The sequence below is a fragment of the Salvelinus sp. IW2-2015 genome, unplaced genomic scaffold (genome assembly GCF_002910315.2).
Source record: "Salvelinus sp. IW2-2015 unplaced genomic scaffold, ASM291031v2 Un_scaffold220, whole genome shotgun sequence".
Taxonomy (NCBI): Eukaryota; Metazoa; Chordata; class Actinopteri; order Salmoniformes; family Salmonidae; genus Salvelinus; species Salvelinus sp. IW2-2015.
The window spans coordinates 76,918-92,628 of record NW_019942526.1 but is presented as its reverse complement, the minus strand read 5'-3'; the positions used below and the strand labels follow the sequence as shown (position 1 = coordinate 92,628).

Genomic DNA, 15,711 nt, shown 5'->3' with positions numbered 1-15,711 from the left:
GCAGGGACTGGGAGACTAGTCAGGATCGAGGCAAAGATGAACGGAGCAAAGTACAGAGATCCTTGATGAAAACCTGCTCCAGAGCGCTCAGGATCTCAGACTGGGGCGAAGGTTCACCTTACAACAGGACAACGACCCTAAGCACACAGCCAAGACAACGCAGGAGTGGCTCCGGGACAAGTCTCTGAATGTCCTTGAGTGGTCCAGCCAGAGCCCGGATGAATCCAATCGAACATCTCTGGAGAGACCTGAAAATAGCTGTGCAGCAATTCTCTCCATCCAACCTGACAGAGCTTGAGAGGATCTGCAGAGAAGAATGGGAAAAACTCCCCAAATACAGGTGTAGCAAGCTTGTAGCATCCTACCCAAGAAGACTCGATGCTGTAATCGCTGCCAACGGTGCTTCAACAAAGTACTGATTAAAGGGTCTGAATACTTATGTAAATGTGATATTTCCTGTTTTTATTTTTGTATAATTTAGCAAAATTTCTAAACCTGTTTTTTCTTTGTCATTATGGGGTATTGTTCGTAGATTGAGGCAAAACATTTTTAATCCATTTTAGAATACGGCTGTAATGTAACAAAATGTAGAAAGAGTCAAGGGGTCTGAATACTTTCTAAATGCACTGTATGTACATTACTGGTGAGGAATTTACTAATATGTAGTGCTAGACCATATATCCTAATGACAAGGGCTAGAAGTGCATACACTCAGATATAGTGATGGTGAGAATACTCCTGAATTTATTTTAGCTTGACAGTCAAATGGTACAGTATTGCAATGATGTTAGGATTCAAAAGCTTAACGGACATTCTGGAAAATCATCTCTATTTCCCGTATTTCAACACTTTCTGAATATTTTTTCCAGCTTGTGATGCATGATGTCATTTCAGTACTGTAGCCTTCACCGCACTCAGACCCTCTCTCCAGATCTATCTGTCATCCACCTCTATAACTAACCCAATTAAAGCAGAGCAATGGCTCTCATTATCAAAATTGAGAGACAAGCTGCAAGTCAGACACTAATGGGTTGTACTGTGCCTTCCAAATCTGCAGATACATTTAAGGTAGGTGAAAACGTGGTTTTATTTATCTGGTTCTATAAATTGTGAGTCTGGGCTCCAATCCAGTGTGAGAGTAGTAAGGCCAAATACATCAACAATGAGTAGTAAACATTTTTGTCATGTGCCTTTTAGATATTGTCCATGGGCATGATTAGTGCCGACCTGTCATTCATGGCAGGTGGAGCCCCACCTGTTTAGCTAAAAAATATAACACTTTTTTTTGTTGCCTGTTTTGCATGTTATTTTTGCATTATTACGTGTCACATATGAGTTTGCAAACAATGTAAAAAAWAWAAAAAAAATAATAATGAATAAAGTCGCATACAAACATGGCCTCTTTTTTGCTTTCTTGAGTAAGGCAGCTCCAAAATGTAGGTGTTTCAGCCTAGCTCAGTGCTTTCTGTGGTGGTGGGGCAGCCAGCGGGAAATACACAGCGTAGGGGTTGGTAATGTTCTCTAGTTGCGCTGTGATTGGCTCAGTGTTCTGTTACTCATGGGGACATAACGTCAGATAGATACTTTTGTACCTGTTTCCTCCAGCATCTTCACAAGGTCCTTTTCTGTTGTTCTGGGATTGATTTAGACTTTTTGCACAAAAGTGCGTTCACCTCTAGGAGACAGAACCCGTCTCCTTCCTGAGCGGTATGACGGCTGCGTGGTCCCATGGTGTTTATACTTGCTTATTATTGTTTGTACAGATGAATGTGGTACCTGAAGGCGTTTGGAAATTGCTCCCAAGGATGAACCAGACTTGTGGAGGTCTACAATTTTTTTTCTGAGGTCTTGGCTGATTTCTTTTGATTTTCCCATGATGTTAAACAAAGAGGCACTGAGTTTGAAGGTAGGCCTTGAAATACATCCACATGTACACCTCCAATTGACTCAAATTATGTCAATTAGCCTATCAGAAGCTTCTAAAGCCATGACAATTTTCTAGAATTTTCCAAGCTGTTTAAAGGCACAGTCAATTTAGTGAATTATAAGTGAAATAATCTGTCTGTAAACAATTGTTGGAAAAATTACTTGTCATGCGCAAAGTAGATGTCCTAACCGACTTGTCAAAACTATAGTTTGTTAACAAGAAATGTGTGGAGTGGTTGAAAAACGAGTTTTAATGACTCCAACCTAAGTGTATGTAAACTTCCGACTTCAACTGTACATTAACTGTGTCCGTCCTAGTTCGCTCATTAATATCTTAAACTAAATTACGGATCGCCTCTTATCCACTCGTCATCCTCTTATGCCATAGTTTGTACATCTCAATTGTCAATAGAAATCACATTTTATTTAATATTTAAGCAAGTCAGCCATATCAGCTATGTTTTTTAAGGCAGTAAATGAGGCTGAATGAACTATTTCGCTGCCAGACAAGGCTCCACTGACAGCCAGGTGTAGCAGTGGTGAGATGTTGGGATTCTGCTGTTGGAACAGCTTTATGTAGGCCCTAACAGTTTGTGGGCACCGTTTGTCACCGTTATCGTGCAATTATTGAATTGTTTAGTGTTGTGTTAGCTTTGCTGGCATGGTGTTTAATGGCTTTGCTGGCATGAATCTAAAACAAATTGGGTGACTTTGCCCCACCAAGATTGTCATGCTAAAATCGCCACTGGACTTTATGATAATGATGGTCAGCCCACATAGCCTTAAAGCTGATCGTAGGCTCGCCTTGCCTTGCTTTGCCATCTCCTCTTCTTCCCGCTGGCCTGTCGCATTCTGTATCAGAGATCTAGAGGGATCCTCCTCTTGGCGCCGCACATATAAAACCGGTGGCGTGCCACTCCCGGACACTGAGTCCAGAGTCTCACCCACGCATGCGTCGCGGGTTCAGCATCCTCTGCGCTGACCAGCTCAGCGGAATTAACCACACATCACCTACCAGACGAACGTTCTCTCCTCTTTCTTCTAGTAAGTGTGCCCGGAATTTTTATTCGTCTAAATTATTATTTAAGCAGCGCATTATTTTTTTTTTTTKGTGCATTAATAATTAAACGGAATTGCTAGTTTTTTTTTATTATCTAGGAGATATTCGGAAAACTTGCGTTAGTTTTTTTTTTAAACAAATCTTATACTTTTCCTACAAAGTGCATGATTGAAATTCATAATCCGACTTCCTAATTTATACGTTTTTTGGGGGGGTGAATTWAAAAAAAAACATTTTCGCATTCATGGTAGGCTACACAATCAATGCAATGCGATTGCTTTTCGATGTTATGCTCAGCACGCCCACAGTCTAGGCTACCATAGGCTACCTCATTAGAATGTGCGTGGGACGGGTGCCAAGGACCACACCCATTTAGGCTAGCGATCTGGGGGGATGTGCTTAGTGTCTATGCTGTAAGGGACACAAGGGCCATTAGGGAGAAAGCAGAGGAAAGAAAAGTAAATCACGTAAACAACAGGTGATGTAGCTAATGATCAAAATAAAAATAAATGTTGTCCCTTATAATGCACCTTGAAGAATGTGACTACTTTGCATTAGTTATTGTTCTGATGTCAGGAATTGGATGTTAATACAGTAGTATTGCTTTAACAGTGCTTGACAACGTTCCATTTTCTACATGATGTATTGCCTTTGTGTAGAAGGTGCAGGCTGCCAGTGCTGTGACTGCTCCAGGGTGTTGGTCAGTGGAGCTGCAGACGACTGGTCAGTGGGTGTCTGTCTGGCCTGTCTGTCTGTCTGTTTGGGTGAGCAGGACAGGAGGAGCCATGGCTAACAGGGGACCCAGTTACGGGCTGAGCAAGGAGGTGCAGGAGAAGATAGAGCTGAAGTATGATCTGGACCTGGAGGCCCGGCTGGTGGAATGGATCGTAGCTCAGTGTGGGGGGAACCTGGAGAGACCACAGCCAGGCAGACAGAACTTCCAGACCTGGCTGATGGATGGAACAGTGAGTATGCATGAGAATGAATAAGCTCAATAAGATTCACTGATTGACTGGACAGCGGTCAGTGATGTATAATTGATCGCTTATATAACATAACAATGACATCAATGTATGCTCTCCTCTCCTCTGCCTTTTTCTTTGTTTCTCTCTCCCTCTTTTCATTGATCAATCTCTTCCTTTCTCCCTCTACTTCTTCTCTTCTTTATCCATGTATCTGTATTCCCCTTACTCCGTTCTCTCCTCCTCCCTGTAGATTCTGTGTAGGCTCATCAATAGCCTGTACCCGCGTGGTAATGAGCCCATCAAGAAGATTCTGGAGACCCAGATGGCCTTTAAGCAGATGGAGAAGATCTCCCAGTTCCTGCAGGCTGCCGAGGCCTACGGAGTAATCACCACAGACATCTTCCAGACCGTGGACCTGTGGGAAGGTGGGCTGCACGTTCACGGGCACATATAAAGTCTCCATAAATCCGGCGACGTTGATATGCTTCTCCAATGACGCAGAGTCTCACACTTGCGTCTCTGCTGAGCTCTGTCTGCCTGTACATGACCATCAATACTCACATTGAATTTACAAGTCTTTATAGTCCAGCAGGGGTACGTGGGTAAAATCACTGGGGAAACCAAGTCAAAAAACAAAAGCATATTACAACCTATGTGTTGTGATAATTGCTTTGTTTGCTCTGTAACCTGTTAGTTCATATGCCTTGACACTGTGATATATAGGCCTAAAGGCCGAGACAATAAGAAGACACAGTGGCAGAATAAATTCAACCACACCTCTGTTTCATCACAAAACCGGAGAGTAACCTCTGTCTGGTGAAGTCCACAAAGCATATTGAATGAAACAGTTACATGACCTACAGCATGGTCAAGCAAGCTAAAGTTTCCGACATTCTCAGACTACTAAGCAACTATTGATTTAGAACACCAGAGTTACAGTAAGTCGCAAAGAAAACAGGAGTTGCCTCCACTTTTCCAGCACCATTTCTACAACATTTCAACAGCATCAATTCACCTCTGCTTAGTCTAATTCAGTGACAACTAAAGGATACACCAGGGGTGCACCAGGACCATTCACAATTGGACTCACTCAGTCTAGCTCAATGCTGATTGGCTAATATAGTATACTTTTTTTTATCAAGGGAGGCCAAATGATCGTTGGCTTCCCTTTTATTCAATGCTACGGGTGGCAACAATATCATCCTCTTTTTGGCCACACAGCATCAGATAGATGGACTACACATACAGAGACAGAGGGGCGCTGTTTCACTCTGATGCTTTCTCCGGTGAGATACATTCAGCCTTTTGCGAATTGAAGGACAATGATGAGAGTTGGAAGATACATTATTTTCTTTTTTTCTTGGTAAATTTTGGGGGAAGTCTGGCTTACCTTGGCATCCATGAGTACACACCACTGTTATAGTCCACTATCCAGATCATACATACTCCATGGAAACAGTTCAAATATTTTTTGACACATTACTCAAGATGTAGCTGTGTTTGCAGTTGGTTTTATTTGGAACCTGTTTGCCTATTTGATGCCCTGCCTGTTCTTTGCTGTCTGGATGGGGTCCAGTGCTTGTGAGGTTCTGTTCTGTTATGGTTACAGGGCAGGACATGGCTGCGGTGCAGAGAACCTTGATGGCCCTAGGAAGTGTTGCCCTCACCAAGGACGACGGACATTACCGTGGCGACCGAGACTGGTTCCACAGGTAAGGACTGGCCACGACCCCCTTGTTGTGTGAGTGTTGTTCTACATCTCAACTCTCCTGTTTGTCCTGGTCTGTGAAGGAAAGCTCAGGGTTACCGGCGGGAGTTCTCTGAGGACCAGCTTCGTCAGGGCCAGAGTCTGATTGGTCTACAGATGGGCAGCAACCGTGGGGCCTCGCAGTCTGGCATGACGGGCTACGGATCGCACCGCCAGATCATGTAGAGACACCAGCCAGCTGCTCAGCCAGCTGCCAGCCACTCCCTTAGCCTGGCGGTGTACTCCAGTTACTGGACCTCCAGAAGAGAGCTCCACCACACTCCCTGAACCTCATGAAATGACCCAACCCCTTTTCCCCCTTCCACAGCAACACCAGCCATTCATTCATACATACATACATACATACATACACAMACATACACACATTTCTAATGTTCGTCCCCAACACCCAAAAAGGGTGCTCTATATACCCCAACCACACCATTCCTACAGACCTCAGTAGTTTCTGCTTACCCCACACCCACTCTCCAGTCCTCCTTGGTCCTGCTCTCTCCATCCATGCAGTCCTGCTCTCTCCATCCATATAGTCCTGCTCTCTCCATCCATATGGTCCTGCTCTCTCCATCCATACAGTCCTGCTCTCTCCATCCATATGGTCCTGCTCTCTCCATCCATATATCCTCTCTCTCATCCATACAATCCTCTCTCCATCCATATAGTCCTGCTCTCTCCATCCATATAGTCCTTGCTCTCTCCATCCAATCATCCTGCTCTCTCCATCCATATAGTCCTGCTCTCTCTTAATCCATATAGTCCTGCTCTCTCCATCCATATGGTCCTGCTCTCTCCATCCATACAGTCACCCCTGCTCTCTCCATCCATATGGTCCTGCTCTCTCCATCCATACAGTCCTGCTCTCTCCATCCATATAGTCCTGCTCTCTCCATCCATATAGTCCTGCTCTCTCCATCCATATGGTCCTGCTCTCTCCATCCATATGGTCCTGCTCTCTCCATCCATACAGTCCTGCTCTCTCCATCCATATGGTCCTGCTCTCKCCATCCATATAGTCCTGCTAGCCATTCACTTCAGTGGATGAAGTCTTAGTAATTCAGTCGATACAGAGAACCCAAGATTGGAGTTGTCCTTCTACAAAACAAGCAAATAGTATTTTACACTACTACCAAATATAACAGCAAGACCATGTTATAGTATGTTACATATTTTAATTATTTAACGCTTTATTTGTTTGTTTGTATGTACAGTAAGTGTGTCTGAGTCATTGTATAGTCATGGAGGGTTTGTTATACCTCATGAGATGTTTCATGTATAACCGAATGGAACTCGATGAGCGACGATGCCTCTGCTGTCTTGTGTTAATTATGTGAAGACTTTGCAGTAACTGCTGTAACCAAATGACCATCACGTTGTGCCTGGTTAATACAGCAAACAGACATTAAACTATGCCTTATATAAGAAATGTCACCCACCATAATGCAGAGGAATTCAAAGGCATGTATTCAGTTCTGTTTTTTGACTAACATTCTGTGCTGTGCATTTATAACATATGTGTAATTATAATGTATGTACTGGATGTGTCCATGTGTGTTTCAGCCAATCCCATGATTGTTGAAGAGCAGTGGTGGAAAAAGTACTTAATTGTCATACATGAGTAAAAGTAAAGATACCTTAATAGAAAATGACTCCAGTAATAGTGAAATTCACCCAATGAAATACTACTTGAGTAAAAGTCTAAAAGTAATTGGTTTTAAGTATACTTAAGTATCAAAAGTAAATGTAATTGCTAAAATATACTTAAGTATCAAAAGTATAAATAATTTCAAATTCCTTATTATTTAAACAAACCAGAAGGCACCATTTTCTGTTTGTTTTAATTTACGGATAGACAGGGGCACACTCCAACACTCAGACATTATTTACAACAAAGCATGTGTGTTTAATGAGTCCGCCAGATCAGAGGCAGTAGGGGATAAGTACGTGAATTGGACCATTTTCCTTTCCTGCTAAGTATTATGTGGTCCCGTGTGGCTCAGTTGGTAGAGCATGGCGCTTGCAACGCCAGGGTTGTGGGTTCATTCCCCACGGGGGGACCAGGATGAATATGTATGAACTTTCCAAATTGTAAGTCGCTCTGGATAAGAGCGTCAGCTAAATGACTTAAATGTAAATGTAATGTATTCAAAATGTAACGAGTACTTTTGGTAAAAGTAAAAGTTGTCCAAAATATCTAAAGTAAAGTACAGATACCCCAAAAAATGAATTAAGTAGTACATTGAAGTATTTTTACTTAAGTACTTTACACCACTGTTAAAGAGCCATCTTGTATGAAAGTGACACAAGGATCATTCTGTTCCTGGCCTGATAATGCTTGTTTATATATTTTGAAATATAATTTGTCATGTTTACATTAAGAAATATGTTTATATCTGAAATCTTGTGTGTAGAGAATATGGCAAATCCATGGATAAAAACTGATTCTGGAAAAATCTATTTTTCTGATCTGTGAAATATACTAAAGTCATCGCTCTTAGACGTCTTTATATTTGGTTGTCTAATATCTTTTCCAATGGATTTCCATCATCAGAGAAGTACCAGACTTCTAAGGAATGCTATCTGTGAAGATAATGTTGCTTAAAACAAACACTCCTCCTAGGCATTCCATTGGGGTTAGGGATGGGTGTGTAGGACACTCTAGAACACTAACCGGAAAGGTCAGAGTTGATGGCAATGGTGTAATTTATGGGGTCAAGCATTTAACAATATTGCTGATGTTGATGTTTCAGATGCAGAAGATAAACACACATACGTTAACATCTCCCCATTCCGAGTGTCCCTTGTCTTGTGTTCTGTTGCTAATGATTTCAGTCGCTAACTAAGGGACATTTTATCATACATTGACATTCAAAATGAAATCATTGAAGAAAAATTAGGCATCTGCAAACCATCTTACTCTTTATCCCTGATACCCCCTTAACCTTTTAGTTTTAAGATCTCATTCGGGAGGAGCTAGACAGCCACCATACAGGCCAGCATTGAAATCCTGCATGTATTGCCTCCCAAGTGGCGTAGTGGTCTAAGGCACTGCATCGCAGTGCTTGAGGTATCACTACAGACCAAGGTTCGATCCCAGGCGGTGTCACAACCAGGAGTCGCCTGGAATCTCATAGGGCGGGGCACAATTGGCCCAGCCTCGTACGGATTAGGGGAGGGTTATGGCCTCGGGGGCTTTACTTGGCTCATCGGGCTCTAGCGACTCCTTGTGGCGGGCCGGGCGCCTGCAAGCTGACTTCGGTTGCCAGTTGAACGGTGTTTCCTCCGAACACATTGGTGTGCCTGGCTTCCGGGTTAAGCGGGCTGGTGTTAAGGAGTGCGGTTTGGCGGGTCATGTTTTGGAGGACGCATGACTCCATCTTCACCTCTCCCGAGCCGGTTGGGGAGGTGCAACTATGAGACAAGATCGTAATTGGATATGACGAAAAAGGGGGTTAAAATAACAAATGTAATTAAACAATTTAAAATGAAATAAATCCTGCATGTACTGCTACAGGGAAGCAACACAGAATACCACAATTTTGTTGCCTTGCTACCATCCCTATGGTAACAGATACTGTATGCCCAGCACAGTCCAAGCTGATCATTACCCTGCCAGAGAATGGGGAATATTCTAGAAGGGGACAGGTGATGTGGAACGGGGAGAGGGCTGGACACAGAATAAGTAACCTAAAATAGCCGTTATCCTTGTCGAACCAATGGGATGCCTGGCTTGGCAGTTGGCATGGTGATGTCACCACCTTTCAAGTTCTTGGTAAGGTTTGTGTGGCCTTCTTCGGTGTCTTGGCTCTACAAACATTCAGCTGTGTTCATTCTCCTGCGCTCAGTTTGTATGCATGTGTCTGTGAATGTATATGTGTGTGAGTGTGTATTGAACTTCATGTGTTGAGCTGGATTAGCCTCTTCTGTATTGTGCATCTAGTGCTGAGAATACTCAACGGGGCTGCTGTGAAGCATTGGCTCTTGAGGGACAATGGTGTGGGTCAAACTCAGGGTCTCTCTCTTGCTCCTTCTGCTGGTTGTGAGATGCATAGCACTGGAAGAACCCAAGAAGAATGAATGTGTTTGTGGACATCCAGGAATACCAGGAGACCCAGGCCACAATGGAATGCCAGGCCGAGATGGACGAGATGGGTTCAGAGGTGACAAGGGTGATCGAGGTAAGACAAAGGCACAACCTCCTCAGTTAGATAGGTCTCAATAGAAACCAGCATTTCTGGTCCATGCTAATGAGTTTTTGAAAGTTCTTTATTCATTAAAGGTGAAATCGGCATCACTGGACCAACTGGACAGAGTGGCTCCAAAGGAGACAAAGGGGAGCTGGGTAATACTATATTTTATAATCAAAAATATTTTGTACAGTTATCACTACTGGCTTTCTCTGATAGACAATATAAACASAATTCCTTTATCCTTGCATTTGCAGGTACAGCTGGTCTGGCAGGAATTAAGGGCAGACGGGGTGAGAATGGAGAGAAGGGGCCACCGGGGAAGATGGGGCCCCAAGGAGTCTCAGGGCCCATGGGCCTAAAGGGCCAGAAGGGGGAGCTCGGGTTACCAGGAATCCAGGGACCGAAAGGGGATTTGGGGCCACTGGGGCCTGAAGGGCAGAAGGGGGAGATTGGGCTCCAGGGGGACCGAGGCATCCAGGGGCCCTTGGGAACTCCAGGTCGACCAGGACCGAAGGGAAACCTCGGCCCCCCAGGGTTCAAAGGCAACATTGGTTACCGCGGAGAGCGAGGGAATCTGGGCGAGACAGGAGAGAAGGGAGAGAAGGGGGACACATTCTTCATCCCAAAAAGCGCGTTCTCAGTGGGTCTAACCGAATACACCAAACTCCCACCGGCTAACGCACCGATCAGGTTTGACAAGGTGATTTACAACCGGCAGGACCATTATGACCCACAGACCGGACGGTTCACCTGCGTGGTGTCTGGGGCCTACTACTTTACCTACCACATCACTGTGTTCTCCCGTAATGTAAAAGTAGCATTAGTGAGAAACGGGGTGAAGGTGATCCACACCATGGATAACTATCAGAGCAGTGAGGACCAGGCGGCAGGCGGGGCTGTGCTGCACCTGGAGAAAGGGGACAAGGTGTGGCTGCAGGTGGCTGGAGGAGAGCTCTTCAACGGGCTGTTTGCTGATGAAGATGATGATACAACCTTCTCTGGGTTCCTTCTCTTTGGTGCAGAATAGGGGTTAGGTCCACATGGCTCAGTGAAGTAACATGGGAAAGTTACAATACTTTATTACCACCTGTTACATATGACTTTAATATGACTTTAATATGACTTGAATATGTTAATATGATGTTAAGATGACTTTAATATGTCGTTCACATGACGTTAATAGCCTATCTGTACAGTCATTTTAGGCAATGACAAAAGCATTGTTTAAATGGTTTGTTATCAAATATGAACATAAACTAAACAACAATTGTGTCAAATATTTTGATGCTGCAACTGATTTCGCCTATCATTTAAGATCATCTCTCTGATAACTCAGCAAACTATGACAGATTTCCTGTGACGTGTTCTTGTATCTTGTTTGATTTCAATAAAATGTCATACACTGTAAACAATTCACTGTCTTTTAATTTACTCCTATGTACAAAGTAGTAGGGTACACATTTGTGAAGAATATATCAGCTGGTGTAATGTGATATACATTTCTGGGTGCGGGCATGAATAAAAACACTTAGGCATGAGGAAACAGGCTGAGCTTTGCAATACTACAAACAACTGGAAGGTCCTGTACTTTTTCAAAGGCATGCCAAATGTCAGTGCCAGAAATGACGTCCGAAGAAGACGCTCGCATTTATTAATCCACAGCTGTTTTTTTTTACAATGGAGCGCAACCTACTATGGGGGTGCTTTACTGCCGTGGTCATGTTTTTTTGCGGTCAGACCACCACAAAAATTTAGAAAAACGTAGTTTGAGTGAATTTGGGGTAGTCACTAGTTACTACAACCACAATGTCATAAACCCCGACTCTTTTTACAATTTCTGGTCTGTGTGATTTTAAACCTAACTTTAACCCTAATCACACTGCTAACCTTATGCCTAACCCTAACCTTAAATTAAGACCAAAAAGCTAATTTTAGATTTTATAAATTTTTACGATATAGCCAATTTTGGCTTTGTGGCTGTGGTAACTATAGTAAAACCGTGAAGGTCGAAAGCAAACTCCACCCCCAAGCAATCACCGCAACAAGTGTACTGATGCTGCTCACCGAAACGACAGCTCGAGCTGCCAATAATCGACCAGCCTCACACACTTGAGTACGAGTACCAATGGATTCTGAGTTTGCTTGAACAACTTTTTAAGTTATTGACTCCCTCTTTTCCCATTTATTCATTTGCATAACCAACGCCGGATGTTTTCTCGCCCGCAACCTTTTACCAAGCCAGCTTTCAATTTTGTAACGTTAAATCTTTTAGAATGTATCGGTTAGCTAGCCAGCTAACTAGCCTACTGTTTGATGTTGCAATTAGTCATTTTTCACGAGACGTTGCAAGCCAGTTTATCAAACAGYAGCCTGCTACTTCCGACATGTTTTCGTGTGTAGTCATCGATTGCAGGACCCAAAATACATTTGGACCTTCAAGTAGCTTGCTAACCCTTTTAGTAAAGTGTTTATCGATTATGGCTATCTAATCAACAAAAACAGTTACTGCTTTGTTGATGAGAAATACCGGTGGCACAGGACAACATCAACGACTATGAGAAGGGTAAGTTAAGCAAAAGTAACCAACTTGCCGATGAATGTAATATCAATTTGTTCCATGATAAACAAATGTATGGCTAATATGAAACTGGTGAACTTTTTTTGTGAATATAAATGTGTCATTCACAGTCAATATTGATCAAATTCGTTTGGGTTCTAGTATTGATTTGTTCCTTTAACGTTAACTCAAAAGAGGGGAGGGGGGGGGTTGTAGGGCATTACTCCCCTGGTTGTTATAGTGATGTGGGAGATGCCATTCTTTGGGTGCTGTGGGGGTTTCGGTAAACTACAAAGTAAGAGGTTTATGCTGAAACTAAGTTAATTAAATATACAAATAAATAAGCACTTTTTCAACKGGTGTTTTGCTGGCTTACGCGAAAGAACAGGAACATAATCGCCTTTACCATCTAATTCTCAGCTCTTTTTCAATTTTCAACATTCCCTGTTACTTCCTTTTCAGTGTGGATTTGTAGTTGTAGTAGATTGTTTTCCAGAGGTATACATTTTTGTAAGCTTCTGATTAGTACACGCCCATACACCAGGGAGGTGGAATACCAGAACAGTTCTCTCTCTGTGGATGGAACGCCAGGTGCAGGTGCACATTCGGGCAAGGGTTCTATACTGTGTCAGGGGAAGAGCTTCATGTCAGCTAGATGTTCTGTTCAGTAGTATATCTGAACATATCACACAAACTTTGCTATTTAATTCCASTATTCCAAATATACTGAACAAAAATATACACGCTACATGCAACAATTTCAGTTCATATAAGGAAATCAGTCAATTTAAATCAATAAATKAGGTCCTAATCTATGGAATTCACATGACTGGGCAGGGGCACAGCCATGGGTGGACCTGGGCGGGCATAGGCCCACCAGCTGAGGAGCCAGGCCCAGCCAATCAGAATGAGTTTTTTCCCTACAAAAAGCTTTATTACAGACAGAAATACTCCTCAGCACCTGCCTGACGATCCCACAGGTGAGGAAGCCGGATGTGGAGKTCCTCTGCTTGCGTGGTTGCACGTGGTCTGCGGTTGTGAGGCGGGTTAGACGTACTGCCAAATTCTCTAAAAGAACTTTGGATGCGGTTTATGGTACAGAAATCAACATGAAATTATCTGGCTACTGCTCTGGTGAACATTCCTGCAGTCAGCATGCTAATTCCATGCTCCCTCAACTTGAGACATCTGTGGCATTGTGTTCTGTGACAAAAGTGCACATTTTAGAGTGGCCTTTTATTGTCCCCAGCACAAGGTGCACCTGTGTAATGATCATGCTATTTAATCAGCTTCTTGATATGCCACACCTGTCAGTTGGATGGATTATCTTGACAAAGGATCAAATGCTAACTAACAGGGATGTAAACAAATTTGTTCACACAATTTGAGAGAAGTAAGCTTTTTATGCATATGGGCATTTTCTGGGATCTTGTATTTTAGCTCATGAAACATGGGACCAGCATTTTACATGTTGCGTTTATATTTTTGGTCAGTGTATTTGCACTGGTGTAGGAGACTGTTTCGGGTTCACACAGTATAGCCACTCGTCACAGGAGTGGCAGTTACATGGAGTTTTTATGTTTGAACTTTGCCTCATATAAATGTCCTTGTTCTCAGAGAAGCTTATGTCAAAGGTCTATCAGTGGGATTGATTTGATACCCTGCTATAACTGGTTCTGTGTCATCCTGGAAAGAGGTTGCCTGGGCCCCTCAAGTGTTAGTAACTTCACCCCCACACTAACTATATGTGCAGTGTCCCAGACCCGTTTTACTGTAGGCTATTTGTATGTAGAATGTTAGTGTCTTGTTGGGTCAGATATTTATGTGTCCTAGTGTTCATAGTAGCGTTTTGTCCTCTGTTCGCTGTGGTTGGTGTTGGGTTTCCCATTCAGGGCTTTCTGACAGACTATATCAGGTAGAGTGAATGAATGAGATGGAGAAAGTGGGTGACACTCTCTACCCAATACCTGGCTTCCCACGATCAAAGGGGGGCGCGGTCTCTCTCAGTATGCCCTCTGTCATTGGACAAAAAGAAGAGGAACTGGGCCGTTGTGAGATATTAGACTTCAACAAGCTGGCAACAGGTGCCTAGTTAGGAGGGTGTAATGTTACAAAACATTCAGACAGAACTAGGCTATAATGTGTAGATAAAATAGAAATTCTACTTTGCTTCAGAGAATAGGCTATCGTGTCAGCTGCTCTATACAGGACACTTATCTGCAACATCCTGAATGTCAAGGTGTAGGCCACTGCTTGTTAGCACACAGGACTCGGCCTGGTGCTCGTCAGACTAGTCACCAGAAATGCCAAACAACTGTGCAATAGGAGATCCTGGCATGTCTACAGAGATTAGTGAATCTGAACAGCACTAGGTTTAGAATGATTCTGGTGAACAAGCACACAGACATGGCTGCCAGGTCCCAATCTCTGGAAATCACTTTCTCAGAATGTACATGGGGTTTGGTTCCGTTGCATAGACTAGGTGAGTTAGACAGTGTAACGGTTAAAACGACTAGACTATCTGATGGGAGGAAAGTGCATTCTTCTGTCTTCCTCTTTCCCTCCCCAATAGTAGATCAATCTACTATTGACACGGAGCAGGCTCTCTCTGTGTGAGCTAGAGATTCCATCAGATTCCTTGTATAGATGGCATCCAGCGATAATAGTTAGTATTCAGCTTTATATAGCCTAGTAACACACATGGTTCTAAATTCCATGTGATTTTACATGGATCCACCAATATGATGGAATAATCACATTATCCATTCCAATAATCTGGAGTCTGTAGAGTGGGTTTTCAGCAGCTGTAGAGTGGTCGTAAGGCTTCCCTGCTTTAAGAGTACTATAATGTATGACTAACTCATAGTGTATGTTGCTGACTAGTAGTCTTAATGGCTGCACTGTAGATGAAGCCAGTGCTGCACAGACTGGTATAGCCTGCTTAATCAGATTATTCCTGGGGGAGGAACACACACACAGATGCATGCCGGACGGGGCTTGGTGATGGGAGCCATGCGTGTTTCCTTCAACATTTCCTCAGAGAAACTCAGCTTCTCTTTGGAACACAGACTGGTGAGTTTTACATACACAAAAGAAGCGCCCTCTGTGCAGTCTCATGCACGAAGGTCTCCTACATGCGTATCAGCGTGTCTAACATGGACGGTCTCCTACATGCGTATCAGCGTGACTAACGTGGAAGGTCTCCTACATGCGTATCAGCGTGACTAACGTGGAAGGTCTCCTACATGCGT

At 43.3% G+C, this 15,711-nt stretch overlaps 3 protein-coding genes across 6 annotated transcripts in view; all 3 read left to right on the top strand.

Annotated features, from left to right (window-relative positions):
- Window positions 1–2,865: 2,865 nt before the first annotated feature.
- LOC112068195 (transgelin-3) lies at window positions 2,866–6,260 on the top strand. 2 transcript variants are annotated; one of them, XM_024135273.2, is made up of 5 exons: window positions 2,866–2,970; window positions 3,646–3,951; window positions 4,202–4,376; window positions 5,561–5,663; window positions 5,743–6,260. In XM_024135273.2, exons 2-5 carry the CDS (start codon window positions 3,772–3,774, stop codon window positions 5,882–5,884), a joined length of 600 nt encoding a protein of 199 aa, XP_023991041.1. In that variant the 5' UTR covers window positions 2,866–2,970; window positions 3,646–3,771; the 3' UTR covers window positions 5,885–6,260. The 2 variants fall into 2 exon arrangements, with proteins under 2 accessions (XP_023991041.1, XP_023991042.1); XM_024135274.2 differs by lacking the exon at window positions 2,866–2,970 and adding an exon at window positions 3,384–3,464.
- Window positions 6,261–9,429: 3,169 nt separating this feature from the next.
- LOC112068192 (C1q and TNF related 9) lies at window positions 9,430–11,315 on the top strand. The gene is made up of 3 exons (XM_024135270.2): window positions 9,430–9,891; window positions 9,993–10,055; window positions 10,158–11,315. The coding sequence occupies exons 1-3, from the start codon at window positions 9,705–9,707 to the stop codon at window positions 10,928–10,930; spliced, it is 1,023 nt and encodes a 340-aa protein (XP_023991038.1). The 5' UTR covers window positions 9,430–9,704; the 3' UTR covers window positions 10,931–11,315.
- Window positions 11,316–11,962: 647 nt separating this feature from the next.
- Window positions 11,963–15,711, top strand: part of LOC112068191 (spermatogenesis-associated protein 13) — a 32,019-nt gene continuing 28,270 nt past the window's right edge. For all 3 annotated transcript variants that reach the window (XR_011475124.1, XM_024135268.2, XM_024135267.2), the window contains exon 1: window positions 11,963–12,466. Coding sequence is in view for 2 of the 3 variants with exons in the window: in XM_024135268.2 (XP_023991036.1) it covers window positions 12,458–12,466 (9 nt within the window). In the remaining variant the exon portion in view is untranslated. The remainder of the gene's footprint in view (window positions 12,467–15,711) is intronic.

Bases quoted from the DNA above. Each gene is read 5' to 3' on its own strand.
- LOC112068195 (XM_024135273.2), top strand. From the start codon at position 3,772: ATGGCTAACAGGGGACCCAGTTACGGGCTGAGCAAGGAGGTGCAGGAG. The intron at 3,952-4,201 runs GTGAGTATGCAT...TCCTCCCTGTAG, and splicing joins CCTGGCTGATGGATGGAACA to ATTCTGTGTAGGCTCATCAA. The intron at 4,377-5,560 runs GTGGGCTGCACG...TTATGGTTACAG, and splicing joins GACCGTGGACCTGTGGGAAG to GGCAGGACATGGCTGCGGTG.
- LOC112068192 (XM_024135270.2), top strand. From the start codon at position 9,705: ATGGTGTGGGTCAAACTCAGGGTCTCTCTCTTGCTCCTTCTGCTGGTT. The intron at 9,892-9,992 runs GTAAGACAAAGG...TATTCATTAAAG, and splicing joins AGGTGACAAGGGTGATCGAG to GTGAAATCGGCATCACTGGA. The intron at 10,056-10,157 runs GTAATACTATAT...TTGCATTTGCAG, and splicing joins AGGAGACAAAGGGGAGCTGG to GTACAGCTGGTCTGGCAGGA.